This window comes from Meleagris gallopavo, chromosome 4 (genome assembly GCF_905368555.1).
Source record: "Meleagris gallopavo chromosome 4, MGAL_WU_HG_1.1, whole genome shotgun sequence".
In the NCBI taxonomy this organism is placed as follows: Eukaryota; Metazoa; Chordata; class Aves; order Galliformes; family Phasianidae; genus Meleagris; species Meleagris gallopavo.
The window spans coordinates 3,624,949-3,642,183 of NC_139407.1; the positions used below are offsets into that span (position 1 = coordinate 3,624,949).

The 17,235-nt window shown below is 39.3% G+C and overlaps 1 protein-coding gene across 2 annotated transcripts; it reads right to left on the minus strand.

Annotated features, from left to right (window-relative positions):
* Positions 1-1,090: 1,090 nt before the first annotated feature.
* Positions 1,091-16,947, minus strand: NAF1 (nuclear assembly factor 1 ribonucleoprotein). Of its 2 annotated transcripts, XM_019615096.3 has the most exons (8): positions 16,415-16,947; positions 16,095-16,233; positions 15,774-15,867; positions 13,288-13,370; positions 12,138-12,298; positions 7,406-7,457; positions 4,360-4,465; positions 1,091-1,769 (listed from the first exon to the last, which is right to left on the minus strand). In XM_019615096.3, the coding sequence occupies exons 1-8, from the start codon at positions 16,930-16,932 to the stop codon at positions 1,378-1,380; spliced, it is 1,545 nt and encodes a 514-aa protein (XP_019470641.2). In that variant the 5' UTR covers positions 16,933-16,947; the 3' UTR covers positions 1,091-1,377. The 2 variants fall into 2 exon arrangements, with proteins under 2 accessions (XP_019470641.2, XP_085078155.1); XM_085222029.1 differs by lacking the exons at positions 1,091-1,769; positions 4,360-4,465 and adding an exon at positions 5,429-6,193.
* Positions 16,948-17,235: the final 288 nt, after the last annotated feature.

Below are 17,235 nucleotides of genomic sequence, written 5' to 3' on the forward strand. Positions count from 1 at the left end.
TGTTTACAATCAACCATATTTGAGATCTATGCAGCCTTCCCAGTTGAAGGCCTATGAAACAAATTTTAGAGAACTGATTTCTGTATATAAAAGAAATTATGAATTAGAATTTACTTCCAGATTTAACAGCCTCTTTATATGACAGTACCTCATTTACATGTTAAAGGTTTTGCTTCATTCTTATTTGGAATTAGAAATAAAAAACAATACCTGCAGAGCTTAATTAGGCTTTAAATATTTATCCAAAGAACCTAATGAAGCCAGTGAGTCTGAGAATAAAAAACACTCACTGCACAAGTCTAAGCACTCTGTTCAATTATATAACTATTAATGATATTTTCTATGTGAAAAAAGCACCTTTAAGATCCTGTCATCCCCTTATGCACACCAAGTTTTCTATTCTAGTCAATCAGTCAAAGCCACTTCCTTGGAGACTAAGAAATTGCAATTGCAGAATTGCAACTCTGGCCAGGGAGAGCTTGTTCCAAGTTGCCTTTGGTTGACAATTCTACCCCCTCCCAGAAGCAAGCTGAAAAAACCTACTCAATCCAGTGCCTTTTATGTCCAAAATGCAATCAATGAGGTTCTGAAATGATATGCTGTCTCTCTAAGGTCTGATGATTTCTTCTTAGAAAGGCTGACAAAAGCCTATATGCATCCATGGGCATTTCTACACCAGGCATAAAAACAATCTACAGAAATTACCACGGCCTTTAATTTTCCCATTCTATGCAGTTACATCCTAACATTCATTTCAAAGTATCTCAGTCAATACATTTCAGTGTTGTCCTTATAGCTACTGTAGGATACTTTATTTTAATTTAACCCAGCTGCATTCTTTCAGTTACATGAAATTAACAAGGTGTCAGAAGCCCAATAGCAGGCATTTGTAACTTACATATACAGAGGTAAATCTGGATTTTTATTTTCCTTATAAATAACTTTAAAATTTGCCAAAATAAAAGAGACAGTTTAGTCTTAGACCAGTTATACTGCTATGCTATTAAAAACAACTATAACACCCCTGATTACCACAAAACAGTAGTTACATCAAATTCTATTTCTTACTGAACAGATTTCAAGCACTACATAGCAGTCTCCAAAAAATTTTTATTAGTTAGCATGCTAAGTTGGTAAAGTTATAAAAATAAACCATTATTTGATAATCGATTATTTTTTACCATACAGTTTTCTTCTTTGAAACAAAAAGAACATAGAAAAAAAATATTTTGTGGACATCCCACAAAGTATTAAACTCTGCTTTTGTTTCATTCTTGCAGAAAAAAAAATAACCATCTCCAAAATAAGCAAATATGGCCCAGGCAGCCTGTTCTTCCTCCCCTTAAACTGCAACATTCTATACACATTTACGAAAACTTAGTAAGGCCTGAACTGAGAAGGTTGGCTATCTGAAGGAGGTAGAGAAATTGACAAAAATGGATATAAGTTGTACATGTTTGGGTCTGTGCAAATCACATTTGGATTTGAAGGCGGAAGGTGAAACTGATGCATCTCATTCATGGAACCAAAAACTGGAGGAGGAAAGGGATACTGTTGCATCATTACATGTTCTTTTCTATGAGGTTGTGGAAACACTGGAGACTCCTGACGTATCCTGCTGTCTGAAGAGTATAGATGTGGTGGTCTAGGAAATCCTCGGGGTCCTGATGGAGAAAGAAATGGATCCCCAGAGAATCTTTTGCCATAGTATCCCCTCGAATAACTTGAAGCAGGCTGTTGCATTGATTGATGAAGTCCTTTATACTCACCTTAAAAATAAAACAAAAACATTTTTAATAATATTTTTTGAAAGTTCACAGTAGTCCTCACAAACCTTTCAAGATTCTCTTTTCTCTTCAAAAATGAACACAAATATGCAGCCTCTACTGAGAAATCCACAATTGGGTAGAGACACATCTCCATTAAAATCATGCATAGAGCTGAAGTCAAGGAAATACGAAGAGTAACCTCAGATTAAAAAAAAAAAAAAGAAATACTGACAAGTCCATTGTTTAGTACCTCATCCTGATTTGCTAAGTAAATACAGAATGATTCTGAGGGTTGCAAATAGTCATTAAAATGGACATCTCATGTTTTCTCCCACATGCTTTATTCTGCATTATCAAATGAACACTCAAACTGCAAGCATTTTGAAGCTTCAGTTTAAAACAAGATTTAGAAGTAGCACATTCTGAAACTGAAGATAAGTCAGTCCTTATTTCATCTTGAGATCTTCAGACTTTCATTCTGCTGCAAAATGCTACTGAACTGCTTTTTGTCTTTTCATTCTGCTGCAAACTTATTGTACTGCTTTTTGTCATGCTAGACCAGGCTCTGAGCAACCTGATCTAGCTGCAGATGTTCCTGTTCACTGCAGAGGGCTTGGACTAGATGGCCTTTAAGGGTCTCTTCCACCTCAAATGATTCATTTGATTCTATGATTCTATCACTCAACCAATATAAAGCATCTAAGTATAAAATTTTCAAGGATATGTAAGGAAATATGTTAAATTAGAACATATTATGCATGTCAAAACCCACATGCTTATAGCATTCTGACCTTCTGCATAAAATTATAGTTTAATACTACTTAAGTAAAATGTCAAAAGTTATCCTAGCAACAATTTACTATTTAAAACATATCTAGGGAGACAAAATCATTTACCACCTATCAGGCCTTGCATCCCACTTTCTGACCTGAGTTGGTATTACAGCATAAAAGACATAGGAAATTATTTCAAGACAAATTTAATGAAATTAACAATTAATTTGGGGGAAAAAAAAAAAAAAGGGCAGGCTGTATGTTAAGCTAATTAGTTTTCAGCATTTGTCTTTTAAAGAATTTTCTTCCTATTGAAAGAGTCACGTAAGCATTTATTAAGTGTTCATAATAGATGTACTGCTACTTGGCATTCCTGTTCTCTCTGCTCCTAATGAAGGCTGTAACAAGGAGCCAATATTAAGTTTTATGAAAACACAACCAAGCAAAACTCCAGTTGTAACTGAGTTTATACTGCAACTCGCCAGCTGTCCTTGCAGCCAAATTCCACTGCCATAAGTAAACTGCAGACATGTTTTAAAGCACTTATTTACAGTTATTTACAGAAAAACACAGCTAATCATAACCCATATTCCCTTGACAAGCTGAGACAGTTCCTCTTCTTGTGTTCTCACTCATGTGAGGTAGTTCACTAACAGCCTCAGAAAGCCCTGGGCAAATGCAGCTCTGCAACAAATCTGCAGGATAGGAATGGTGAAAACTATACCAGATTCAACACAGAGAAGCAGAAACCAGGAGAGAAAATAACCATTAGCAGTGATGGGAACAAACTGTGCACAGAAGAAAGCAAATAACAAGGCAGTTGCTGACCTCCCAACTAAGGAGAAAAGGAATTCAGTGGGGGTGCACTGTCTAGCAGTTGTAGAAAGGAAAAACAGCAGAATCCTGATGGCAGGAGTCAGTCTGAGAAATACCAGTAGGGAAAAGCACACCAGAAATGAAGCAATCAGAAGCAGTAAGCCCATGTATGAGCACAGCAGCAGAGAAGGAAAAGGGGAGATGATGTGGGTCAGTAGTATTTTAAAGGAGAAGTACAGAAAACAGAATCAAATCAGTAAGACTAAAAGAAAGAGCCATTTTTCAACTAAAATTAAATTCATAAAGATGCTTCTATCATTAGAGTTGCATGAGAAAAGACTTTGGAAAATGTGGTTACTGCAAACAGCACAGCAGCAATTGCAGCCGATCTGTCAATAGCTGGAGAAAGAAACACAAAGACTCTGCAATAAAATGTATGGTTTTTCATAGGTAAGCTTGTAATAGCTTCTACTGACTATGTCAAGTGAAAAGACAACTTATTCCTAAAGGAGAAGTATTAATTAAAAAAAAATATATACTTTTTTCAGGTAAAGGAAGAAATTCCCCATTAAAGCTGTATTTGCTCCCTGAATCTCAAAAAAAAAAAAAAAAGTAATCAGGACTCCTCTATATTCTCCTTGCACTCTAAGACTTAGGATAAGCCTGGACCACAATGATCTCTGCAATAATTGCAATAATCTCTGCAATTTCCAAACTTCAAAAGGTGGTATCTGTTCTATACTCTCACTGTGTTAGCTGATACTGTCTCTGCTGACAACCTTCCTGCTCTGTACTGCTTCCCTTTCTCAGTTTCGTATTAAAAAAAAATAATTGCCATATTCAAAAAAATTAAGGAACGTAGCCACAAATTCATAAATACAACAACTTTGAAAAGAATAGAAACACTGATTAGCTGCAGGAAAGCTCGATTTTTAAAGCAGATATCACTGTTTTTCAAACAGCTTAAGAGATGAAAGCATTCCTCCATAGTATTCACTCACTTGATGCATTTGTATCTGTTCTGACTTTTTTCCTTCCTTGACTCTGTGGCTTCTTTTTCTTTTGTTTTGCCTCTCTTTCTTTTTCATCATCACTGAAGTCCAAGGCCTGGTTAAAAAAAAAAGTAAAACAAAGGTATATAAAAACAACAAAAAAAAGATCATTTCAGATATAAAAATAAATCATTATTTAGAAAATAATCCATCCTGCAGTCAGCTGAGAAGAATATTGCCACTAGAATTTCATATTGTGTATTCAAAGAGCCACTGTATTCAGCTGGCTCCTCAACATAATCAGAAACTCAGCATTCAACAAATATTCAGAAGGCAGTTACACAATTCACAATTATACCTTGCAATTTTCTTAAAAAGCAGCAACAGTCATACACTGAACACTTGTGGTTTTTATTATTTTGAATGAAAAACAATTTAACAAACTCTTTGCAAAACTTTGTTCCTTTTATGTGGGGGTTCTCTTCCTTTAGAACAAGGGCAAAGTTATTAAAGTTAGGAAAGAACTCTTGTCAGTAACTGAAGAGCTCTTTTTAGTGACGTATGGGGGTAGGGCTTGTGCCCCTTACTCCATCCTAATTCTGAAAGGAAGAACAAGCAGCACAAATTATGTATTATTTTAGTATGTCCAGAGCAGACATCAAAAATGGCACTGATACAGTGGTGAAAAAAGCTGCTTAGAAGTCAATTCTGAATATAAACATTTCCCCCTCTGTGTAATTAGGTTATACTCTACAAGGTAGAGTAGATCCAACCTGGCCTTGAACACCTCCAGGGATGGACGGGGCATCCACAGCCTCTCTGGGCAGCTGTTCCAGCACCTCACCACTCTCACAGTAAAGAACTTCCCTCTGACATCCAACCTAAATCTTCCCTCCCTCAACTTCAAACCATTTCCCCTTGTCCTGAAGTTATCTACCTTTTCAAAGAGTTGATTCCCCTCCTGTATGTAGGCTCCCTTTAGGTACTGAAAGGCTGCAATGAGGTCAAAGCTGAACAAGCCCAACTCCCTCAGCCTGTCTGCATAAGGGAGGTGCTCCAGTCCCCTGATCATCTTCACGGCTCTCCTCTGGACCCTCTCCAACAGTGTTAACTTCGATTTTTTCTAAAGACTTTGAATATACCATCCTTGAGTAGAACAGAAATAATTAACGTGTACTTTGTGCTGCTAGCTGCTTTTCATTTGACATCCTATAAAAGCTACCTCCAAGACATCAGTTAGCCACTCTTTCTGGCCTCACAGCAAACAGATCACACACTATCATCCTACTACCTCCAAGGCCTAGACAAACCATACTGAGACTTCAACAAGTTGGTGAAGAAGGAATACTTAGTCCACACCTTAAAAAAAAGGTGCCAAGCATAAAAGGCCTAAAACACATTAATTTCAGACTCATGCAAAAACAAACCTTCACAGCAACACAAAAAGAACTGACTCCAGCACTTACATGCAGCTCATGATGTGAGCCTGCCAGACAAGCTTTAGAATCAATTGCCAGCAGAAGGCTCTGAAAGAGTCTGGCTGTGTGAGACAATTTCAAGCATCAGTAGCATAAAATTTAATCTGCACCCTTGTCAACGGTTTACTGTCTTCAAAGCAGAAGCTGCTTTCTACCATCTCATTAGCTGTCACAGTCTGCTTATCTTGCTGTAAACTCTAACTGCTAGAACTGCACAGAGTCTAAGGATTACAACATGTTAGATGTGTTTTCTACAAAACAGCACACATGGACAAAGGCAAAACAAACACAAAGGTGTCACAAAAAGCAACTAAATTGCCCATCCTCGCCATAACTGGTTTCTTCCAAATCTTCTTCCTTTGTTCCTATAGTGAAGAACAATAAAGCTCCCTCAGTACTTTCAGGTTCTAATGCTCAGAGACCAGTATTATCTTAATAAAAAAAAAATCTCTTAATAAATAAATACTAACTTCAGAAAAAGCAATGAATCCTTCTCTGTAGAAGGCTTGGTTGTTTCACTATACATAGCCAAATTTTTAAGTTACTCAGGTACCCATAAACTCAAGTAAGCATTTACATACTTATCTCCTGAACAGATTTAGAGGCATGACTAAGAAACAACAGAAGAAATCAAGGTGGTATTTCAAGATCCACTGTACATCATACTAGAAAAAACAACATTCTGGGATGTTGTGTGATGATGCATCAGTCTGTCATGTCTTCAAATGTTACAAAAGCTTGAAAGGCTTGAGCCACATCCCTCCCTCAAGCCAGAAAATCTGGCCTAAGATAAGGATTGTGAATGCAGCATTGGTTAGAATACTAAGAAAAAGATCCCACCCAAAAAAAACTAACAAAAAAATCCTTTCCTACTTTAGAGTTTAGATTAAGAAGCTCACATCAAACAACTACAGTAACCATTCAAGCTTTCATAAATTTCAGAAAAATCAGCTAGGCAGATCTTTTCACAGTCCTGCTCAAGACAGTATTTTAGCTATTCTGGATATAGCAGTCTGAAAGTAGAAACTGCAGGGTAGAATAGTAAGTGATGTCACACAACTGTCATGAGAAACCCTCACTTGTATGGAAGAAGCTCGGATCTCAGGAAGCTAGCATTTTATAGTAAGAAAATGTAAAGAAACCTCATCAAGGAGACATTCAAATAATGCAACAGAAGAGGTGCTAAATTAAGAGATCAATATCCAACTGCAGGGCATTAGGAGACCTTTAAATACAATTGTTTACTTGCAAGATCAAACTGCAGTAAAAGAACAGCAAGTACAAAAAGTCCCTAGCAGAAATAAAAATATTAGGCAAGATAGAAGAACTGTTCCTCTAAGTTGGTCATTTAGATTGGCAAACATACTCCTGAAGAAATGGAGGTACTGAAAACATGTATTCTCAATTGCAAAAAGCAAATTAAAGAAGAGGACAAGATCTCTCTACAGCAATTGGTGGGCCTCTCTAACAAAAGCAGATTCACTTAACAATGAAGAACAGAACAAGCATTAGTTACTCTGCACAGAAATTTGTCTTTATTTTGTGCAATCAAAAACAATAAAAAAAATGATAGTTACCTCAGGTGGTGGTTCTTGGTCATTCTTCCAAGATGCATCTGACCCTTTTTCTCTAAAAGAAAAAAAAAAGACAATCATTTTATTTGTAAAGACAGATTAATTTATGTGTTAACTTAGAACTTTACTACATACACCACTTGAAAAACCCTCCTCTTCTGGGTGGACTGAACATATTACACAGCTAATATTAACAAATTTTCAAGTAGTACCATTTTTTTTTTTTTCCATCCTCTGCTTCAAGATAAAGGTGCTCACAGCAAGAGCGGGGTTGGTCTCTTCTCACTGGTGACAGGACGAGGGGAAATGGCCTCAAGTTGTGCCAGGGGAGGTTTAGGTTGGATATCAGGAAACACTTCTTTACAGGAAGGGTTGTTAAGCACTGGAATAGGCTCCCCTGGGAGGTGAAGGAGTCACCATCCCTGGATGTGTTTAAGTTTGGATGTGGTGCTCAGGGATGTGATTTAGCAGAGGGCTGTTAGGGTTAGGGTAGGATGGTTAGGTTGTGGCTGGACTTGATAATCCTAAAGGTCTTTTAACTCCGTTAAAAAAAAAATTAAATAATTTCTTTGATAAATAGCAACTTTATGGAACAAGCTTAAGTTATGCTGTTTAAGACTGTAGAACACACTCCTCCCTAATTTAATATATTTTGTTCTGAAATGTTAAGACAATCCCTATTTATGCACAGTATACAAAATCATGAAATGGTGAAAATTATTACTTGCAAAATGGAACCAAACACTTACAGGGTGTTCTATGTTTGGCACTCAAATTGCCAAGGGTTGTTATGTTAGAAACAATCAAGCAGCAACATCAAAGCACAGGGCAGCCAATGACACCAGGCAGCCTTGCACCTCAAGCCCTAAAACTAAAGCTCAATCTTTATTCATCACTTAGAAAACCAGGAAAACTGCACTTTTGTCATTATCAGCAAATCCTGGAATACAAACCATTTTTAAGTTCAATCAATCAACAGGAATTGTTACAGGAAAGGCAGGATAATAAGAGCTCTCTGTATGATTAATTTCTTCTAGTTTGCAGATAACACTCTACTTAGGCAATAAACACATTGCTTCTCCTCATTAAGAACAAGGTTCTTTGTTTCTCCCTCTCATCTTGTTATTTCTGCCTTCCAGAAATACCAGAGCATGCATAAAACTCCAAAACCTGTGATCATTAGGCACTATGCAAGATTCAGTTTTTGAAGTTAGCAGTCTTAAACTTAGGCTGTCTGATGAACAGTTATTTCAAGTCTGCCAAATCATCCTTCACTATTTCACCAAAATAAACATTTTTCATGCTTTGAGATATTTAATTACCTCTTGCAAATAATAGCAAATCTTAGATTTATGAATTCAGATACTTTCAAGATCTGAAAGCCTACAAGATGGCTCAGAGGAATCATGGAAATACATGAGCCTGTTTAGAATTATTCCATGTTTCAAGCAATACAGGCAAAACTCCACAATTTTTAGCAACGTATTACGTTGCATTCAAGAAGTTTTAAACTACCCACTGAATAATGACACTTCCATCTATTTTACTCTGAAGAATAAGGCTTATTCATGTCAATGAACTTTGTGCAACGCAAGCAAATCGCGTGCCAGATCTCAAAAATGCTTTAAATGTAAGGTGTATTTCAGATCTTAACCCTGATTACTTCTCTTTTCAAGGTACCACCAATTTTGGGTAGCATTTTAAAAACTTTAGGCTCATCTACAGAGTCCAGAAAACTAACAGAAAGCAGACATCCAAATGTGCAGTCTATTAAGGTCCCAAAGCCCTACTGTGTGGCACTGACTGAAGCTCAACTTTCCCATTGTCTGTGTCATCTTGGTTTCGTTGTACAGATACTATAGTAGAGATAAGACATGAAGATTGTCCACTTGACATGACCAACTCTACCTGCTTTGTGAAAAGGTAGCTTCAACAAGATGTACCAGTTATGTCACAAAAGCTTAAGAACCTTCCCTGAGAAAAATGAGGAGTTAAAGAGAAACAATAATCCATGAAGTACAATATTGCAGGCTACTACTGACACTACTCATTTTTAATGCAAGGCAAGAAACAAAGTCTGGCACACCGTTCAGTTGCCAGTGAGATGTGGAAGTGCAAAAACTCTTAGCTAGTGTTCAATTTTGTACCATACATGAGAGAAAAGTTCTACTGAAAGACAAACAGCTCCCAAAACAACTTGCAAAGCATGCAAACTAAAACACAAGTCAGCCATCTCACATGCTGAGTATGGACTTCAGTTATAGATGCAGAAAGCAGATGCCTGAAGTGTGTGCAGTTACTGTGCTAAGCAACAAAGTTTAGCAGCACAAATCAAAGACCAGCTGGCATCCAAACGCTGCAGAAAAAGCAAAGCAGCAGCACAGTGAGAAAATAATTTTGGTACTCACTAAAAGTGAAAAAATAAAAGTTTAAACACCTGTTGTTTCCACAGGGGAAAAATAAACAAAAAGAAAAAAGACTCCTGCAGATACTCATGTTGCAACTAATGCAGACAAGAAGTATTACTTTTTATGAAGAGGTCAGATGAAAAATAATACTAACAGAGATTAAGTCACATGTGACAGACTTCCAAAGTATAGTTGTTTCAGGCAATTCATCAATAATCAAGATAATTAACCTTCAGCAGTCCATTATTACACCTTATTTCTTAATCCTTACCTTTCAGTCTTTTATGATTTGAATGGCAACAAGTCCTGTTATTATACAGTCAGTGGATAAAAGAGCAGCAACTGACAACATCTACCCGGACTTGTGCAAAGCATTTAACACTGTCCCACATGACATCCTTGTCACCAAATTGGAGAAAAATGGATTTGATGGATGGACCACTTACTGGATAAGAAACTGGTTGGAAGGTCACGCTCAGTGTTGTGATCAATGGCTCAAAGTCCAACTCAAGACTGGTGATGAGCGTCATTTCTCATGGACTGATGTTACTTAGCATCTTTGTAGGCAACGTGCACAGTGGGATCAAACGCACCCTCAGCAGGTTTGCAGATGGCACCAAGCTGGGTGTAGTTGACACACTAGAGGGAAGGGATGCTATCCAGAGAGACCTGGACAGGCTGGAGAGGCGGGCCCATGCCAACCTCATGAAGCTCAACAAGTGCAAGTGCAAGGTCCTGCACCTGGGTAGGGGCAACCCTAAGCACAGATACAGGTTGGGTAGAGAATGGCTTGAGAGCAGCCTTGACATGGTTGCAGTGTGTGCTTGCAAGGTTAACTGTATTCTGGATTACATCAAGAGAAGTTGACTAGCTGGTCAAGGGAGATGATTCTGCCCCTCTGCTCTGCTCTAGTGAGACCCACCCAACCAGGAGTACTGCTTCCAGTTCTGGAGTCCCCAGACACAAGAAGGACATGGAGATATTGGAATGGGTCCAAAGTAGGGCCACAAAAATGATCAGAAGGCTGGAGGATCTCCCCTACGAAGGCAGGCTGAGAGAGCTGGAGGTCTTCAGTCTGGAGAAGAGAAGGCTCTGAGGAGACCCTATAGAGGCCTTCCAGTAACTGAAGGGGGCCTACAAGAAAGCCAAGGAGGAACTTCTTATAAGAGCACATACCAAGAGGATGAGGGGAAATGGCTTTGAAATGAAAGAAGATAAATTTAGATTAGGTATTAAGAAGAAATTTCTACTGTGAGGATGGTGAGAAACTGGAATAGGTTGCCCACCGAGGTTGTAGAAGCCCCCTCCTTGCAAGGGGCTGTGAGCAATCTCATCTGGTGGGAGGTGGCCCCTGCCTACACCAGGGCTTCGAACTAAGTGATCTTAAAGGGCCCTTCCCAACCCAAACCACTGAATAATTCTATTTGCCTCAGGCAGACAAATACTATTGGTTTTAAGCTGAGGGAAGGAAGATTTAGGTTGGACGTCAGGGGGAAGTTCTTTACTGTGAGATCGATGAGGTGCTGGAACAGCTGCTCAGAGAGGCTGTGGATGCCCCGTCCATCCCTGGAGGTGCTCAAGGCCAGACTGGATGGGGCCCTGGGCAGCCTGGACTGGTATTAAATGTGGAGGTTGGTGGCCCTGCATGTGGCAGGGGGTTGGAGATTCATGATCCTTGAGGTCCCTTCCAATCCTGGCCAATCTGTGATTCTGTGATATTGAAAAGTTTCTGATCATCATCCCCTCCCCCCCCCAAAAAAACCACCAAACTGACAGCAAGCCATTTCCAGACAGAATTGTTCTTCTCCATCTGCTTAAGAGATTTTTTTTTTTTTAATAATTAAATTTCAGTTCTGGCCTTGTAACTGAAAATAGTAAATACCAGGTTGTTCAGAATTCACACAAGTTTATATTAAGATATTAAACCACATTAAGCTACTGAACTTCTTAACAACAAAATGCAAGAGAGTTCATCTTGCCAAATTCATCCAGACACTGCAGGTATGAAACTATTTTTTGTTCTTGTAAAAAAACAATCTAATTTTGGTTATGGTATTTATACAAGAAAATAATAAAAAGTATTAAATCGAATCAAAAGTTATCAAACCTCATTAACTGTAATGCTCTAGAAGCTTGCAGTTGTTCTGTACTTTTCTGAAAATCAGAACTGTACAATCCCATTATTACAACACAGTTGAGAATAACTAAAAATGTTAGCAGAGTCCAATAGTTTCTCACTCAAGCCTAACTTTAATTCATAATTCTCAGCTATACTAAGAAATACATTAAGAAATGCATTATAAGCAGATTAGAAAAGTCAGACTCACTGTTGTAGTTTCTCTGCAAATATGTACTGGGTGAAGTCCTCCACTGATGGAGCAAAGTACATGCTGTCTTGTACATTAATACCTTTTGCTTTAATATGTTCAGAGCTGTTAAACCGTAACACATAAAAGGGATGCTGAACAGGACCAAACACCTCAAATACCTGAAACACAAAATTTAAGCAAATGACCACATTAGACCACTGTACACTACTCCAAATCTTTAAGACACTCTGTATTTAGGAATTTGGAGGTGTTCTTAAATTGCAGCAAATAAAGTTACCTTCATGCCATACCCTTATGAGTACATTTTTTTTTGTATTTCCCTAGCTACTGTGAGTCATAACTTTGAAAGCTTTGAAAGTTTTTTCATGTTGATTTCACCTTCACCCATTCAAATGCACTGCCTTCAATGTCAACTTCCTTTAGTCATCATTACCTTTGTTAGTCCCCTGATTTTCTCTATTTTGCTTTCAAATCTGAACAGCTCAATAATCTCCTGATTGTTTATTTCTAAAGTTTCATCTCTACAAGATGCCTTTATGTCAGTTCCAATGTCCTCCAATTCTGTCACTCTATGGAGAGAATTTTGATAGATACTGCGTTGAATACCTGCAATTTCATGCTAGATTTTTCTGTGTTCCACTCAAATCTAGCACAGGCAGATGTTATGGTAGTGATAGTTCCACATGATGGCTTTCTTTCTACTGAAAATATACAAAATTTAAAGCAACACTTTTTTGCAAACATTCTTCACCACAGTCATATAAAGCACACGTGGGCCTAAGACTACAACATCAGAGCACAGCTACGCAGACATTCCCCATATTTCCTAAAAGTCAACAAAAATTCTCCTGGCAATAAAAGAACACAGCTTTTTATTAAAGATATCTAACACCTGAAAGCAATCACAAGCACATTCATCAAATGGCAGGAATTCAACAAACTGTAATTCCAGAGGGATGCAATTAATTCCAAGATGGAATTCTTGAAATTAAGAAACGTACATTATACTAACAAGAGTCAAAACCACAAGGAAAAATTGTGTATCAAGGAAACATTACATTTAGATGACTTGGACAGTCTTTGTTGAAACGTAATAGCTTGAATTTAACACTAGGATAACAGGTCATTATGCTTTACACACACATACCTTTCCTGCTGCTTGTCGATCTTCTTTAAAAATTATGCTTTCCTCATTTATTGGAGGTAGGCCTCTCAGAGATTCAATTATTACTAAAACGGAAAACAAAAATCAAATAGAACTTTAAGTTGCAACAGCAATATGCAGTTAATTGCAGGGAAATAAAACGAATCACACAATTATTTACAAAGCAAACATATCATAGAATCGTACAACAGCCTGGGTTGAAAAGGACCACAATGATCATGTAGTTTCAACCCTCCTGCTATGTGCAGGGTCACCAACCAGCAGCCCAGGCTGCCCAGAGCCACATCCAGCCTGGCCTTGAATGCCTCCAGGGATGGGGCATCCACAACCACCTGTTCCAGTGTGTCACCACCCTCCACGTGAAAAACATCAGCACTTTTCCTAGAAATTCTTGTCCACACACTAAAATACTTACAATCATTAAGTCCTTCCCCTGTGATGTGTGACAAAGTTTGCACCAGTTTACAGAATTACTGCTCACAAAAGATGAAGAGACTTCCTTCTTGCACCTAACACTTATGTGAAATACCTGTTGCATTTCCCCAGGTTGTTTCTTAACTGAGAAAAAATTGCTGTGTACTATCTTAAATTGCACATACATGTATGTTTTCTTCTGCCCTCTTAGTATTCCACAATAAATTCTCCCCAGAAAAAAGAATAGAGATAGCTATTTATCCTCCTAGTAACTAAGAGAAAGCAGGCAAAAAACACAAAAGATGCCTAGCAGACGAGTCACAGTAGCATTATTTACATGTGCAGATACACAGTTTGAAATTTCTGCACTTTCAGGTCACACAATAGATCCATACTACAATTTGGCCCAATTCATGATAAAGGATAGTATGAGCAACTAGATGGTGCAAGTTGTTTCACTGCCTCGAAAAATGAAACATCTGTAAGACTTGAACACTTACAAAGAGACACAGAAGTACACTCTTCATGTATTAAATAAATAATTTGATACATAGGCTATGAATGAATTTTATTTTTTCTGTTTCCAGACTCAAAGGGCCTATTCTTTAAAGAAACTTAGAATCATTTACTCTCACCTGTTTTCTGCTTATTTCTAGGCAACAGAAATATTCAGTCTTGACTCTCAGCAGGAATTAAAATTTAAAGATGTCAAGAGAAACAGCAGCATTAAACTCAATTCTGAATCTGAAAGTAATCTTCTCCACCCTAAAACATAATGCTTAATTAAGCATTATCCACACCTCTCAATCAAAGTCATTCAAGCACTTAGTGTCAACATAAGACTTTATCAAAAGCTAACAAAGTTCTCCTAAACTTATGTAATAGAATTTACAAGAAGTAAATGCTTCTCCAAGCTACGCTCTTCAAGTTTTGCTGCAATTTAAATTTGCAGACATCTTGTGACGTGCCAAGCCACAATGCTACACACATAATAGTTCAGTGAATTTAGGCAGCGAGGGAAATACACAGTGAAAGAACTGAATGTGTTCCTTAATCCCCACTGGAAATATATACCTGAGCAATAGTCCAGCAACACAGACTCATAGAATGGTTTGGGTTGGAAGGGCCTTTAAGATCACCTAGTTCCAAACCCCTGCTCTAGGCAGGGACATCTCCCACTACACCAGGTTGCTCACAGCCCCATCCAGCCTGGCCTTGAGTGCTTCCAGGGAGGGGGCATCCTCAACCTCACTGGGCAACCTGTTCCAGTGCCTCAGCACCCTCATAGTAAAGGATTTCCTCCTAATATCTAGTTTAAATATATCTTCTTCCAGTTCAAAGCTATTTCCCCTGTTGTTATCTGTACTTACAAGAAGTCCCTCCCCAACTTTCCTAACTATTGTTTCAGCAGAAAGCCATCTTTACTATGAATAAGAAAGGACAAGTAGAAACACAGGACAATCAATGAAGAAACCACCACCTTCAGCAACTTTCTAGTACATGAATGAGATTAATCCTAAACCAATGCAGCAAAAAATTGCTGTCAAGGAATTGCTTGTATTGCCGAGAGTCTTTTATGATAAAAGGAATTTTAACAGCAAACATTATTTACTTCAATTTGTTTGTTTCCTATTTAGTATAAATGCACTGTTTTTAAACTCAATTCATAAGCAAGTTGCTTTAAAGAGCAATTCAAGCAGCACAGAGCACTTCAGATAAGTTTAAGACAAATACAGTATAGAAGTTTTAACAATATCAACTTCTGCAAGTCTTATTTCACACACCACATAAAGACCATCCAACTAAAAGTACTCAACACAAATACCATTCAGTATCCTGTCTTCAGAATTGTTCTCATTCAGAAATCTGCTGCCCCTTTCCTGAATAAGGGCAAAGAATCAACAACAAGGTTTGTGAAACAGTGAAACTGTGAAACTGAACACAGCTGTACTGAAACTTTGGGGTAAGAGTTCACAAACACTCATGTAAAGAGATAGAGGAAATATTTTAATTATTAAAAAAAAAAAACATTTATTTCAACATATCTTGCCTACCTAGCTGTTCAATGATACTGGAAACTGTCCCAAAAGGCTTCAGTTCAACATTATCGGGTAGAATTACGGTTAAATCTTCAACAGGAGGCAGTTCCTGAAAATATCAAGTCATTATTCAGTATAAAGCCACACATTCACCACTGAAATAGAGCAAGAGAACACATTTTAAGCTATTAACCATAGTATGTGTCTGAACTAGTACAGAAGTGCACATTTAATCACTGTTGTAGTTTTTTTTTCCCCTGACAATTTAAAAATATGTAAATTACTTGAAGGTGAGTTACTAGATCAGTGTTTAAAAAGACACCACTGTTTACTTACATCAAGGGGCAACTCATCTTTTGTTCTAACGCAGCATATTCTGCTATCCTTCTCATTTGGATGATCATCATCATCAGACACTGCCGAAGGAGAACACGAAGAGGACGATGTAGTTGACGAACTATCCGAATCTGTATCACTGAATAGAAGAAAAAAGCAGAGTTAAAATACAGACTCCTATATTAAAATTACACTTTGTGCAACTAGCTTTGGACAGCGCACGTTTTCTTAAATACATCTGTATACAGAAGAGATCTTCCCCTCATCCTAACAAAGCCTCTGGATGAGTAATAGAAAAACACTGCCCGATCCAAACTCACCTCTCCGAGTCCGAGGCGGCAGCGTGCGGCTCGCTGCGAGCCTCCGCGGGCGGCGGCGTGGAAGGGCGCGCTCCCTCCGCGGACGGCTCCCCCTCCGCGGACGGCTCCCCCTCCGCGGACGGCTCCCCCTCCGCGGACGGCTCCCCCTCCGCGGACGGCTCCCCCTCCGCGGACGGCTCCCCCTCCGCGGACGGCTCCCCCTCCGCGGACGGCTCCCCCTCCGCGGACGGCTCCCCCTCCGCGGACGGCTCCCCCTCCGCGGACGGCTCCCCCTCCGCGGACGGCTCCCCCTCCGCGGACGGCTCCCCCTCCGCGGACGGCTCCCCCTCCGCGGACGGCTCCCCCTCCGCGGACGGCTCCCCCTCCGCGGACGGCTCCCCCTCCGCGGACGGCTCCCCCTCCGCGGACGGCTCCCCCTCCGCGGACGGCTCCCCCTCCGCGGACGGCTCCTCGCCGGCAGAGCCGGGCTCCACCGTCAGGGTCTGCAGCCGCACCACCACCTCCTGCTGCTCCGCCATTACCGCACCCCGCGCGGCTTCCGGGCGGTGAGGGGCAGGGCGCATGCGCAGGAAGCGTGCGCGCCTTCGCTTCCCTTTGAGTTGAGAACTGGTAGTAAAGGCGCCGAGTTTTAAATTAATTTTACTTAAACGTGACTGGTGAACTCCGCTATTAAATTGAAGGCACTAAGGTTTTTGCCTGCGTGAGGCTTCTCCAAAAGACAAAGCTGGCGTTTCTCTGCATGGGAGCTCTCTGTGGGCTGTAAGATGTCACGGTGCTGGCATAGAGAAGGCATGCGATTTAAAAAAAAAAAGAAAAAAAAA

Bases quoted from the DNA above. Each gene is read 5' to 3' on its own strand.
- NAF1 (XM_019615096.3), bottom strand. From the start codon at position 16,932: ATGGCGGAGCAGCAGGAGGTGGTGGTGCGGCTGCAGACCCTGACGGTG. The intron at 13,371-15,773 runs GTAGGCAAGATA...TTTCCGTTTTAG, and splicing joins CAGTATCATTGAACAGCTAG to TAATAATTGAATCTCTGAGA. The intron at 1,770-4,359 runs GTGAGTGAATAC...TTTATTTTTAAG, and splicing joins AACAGATACAAATGCATCAA to GTGAGTATAAAGGACTTCAT.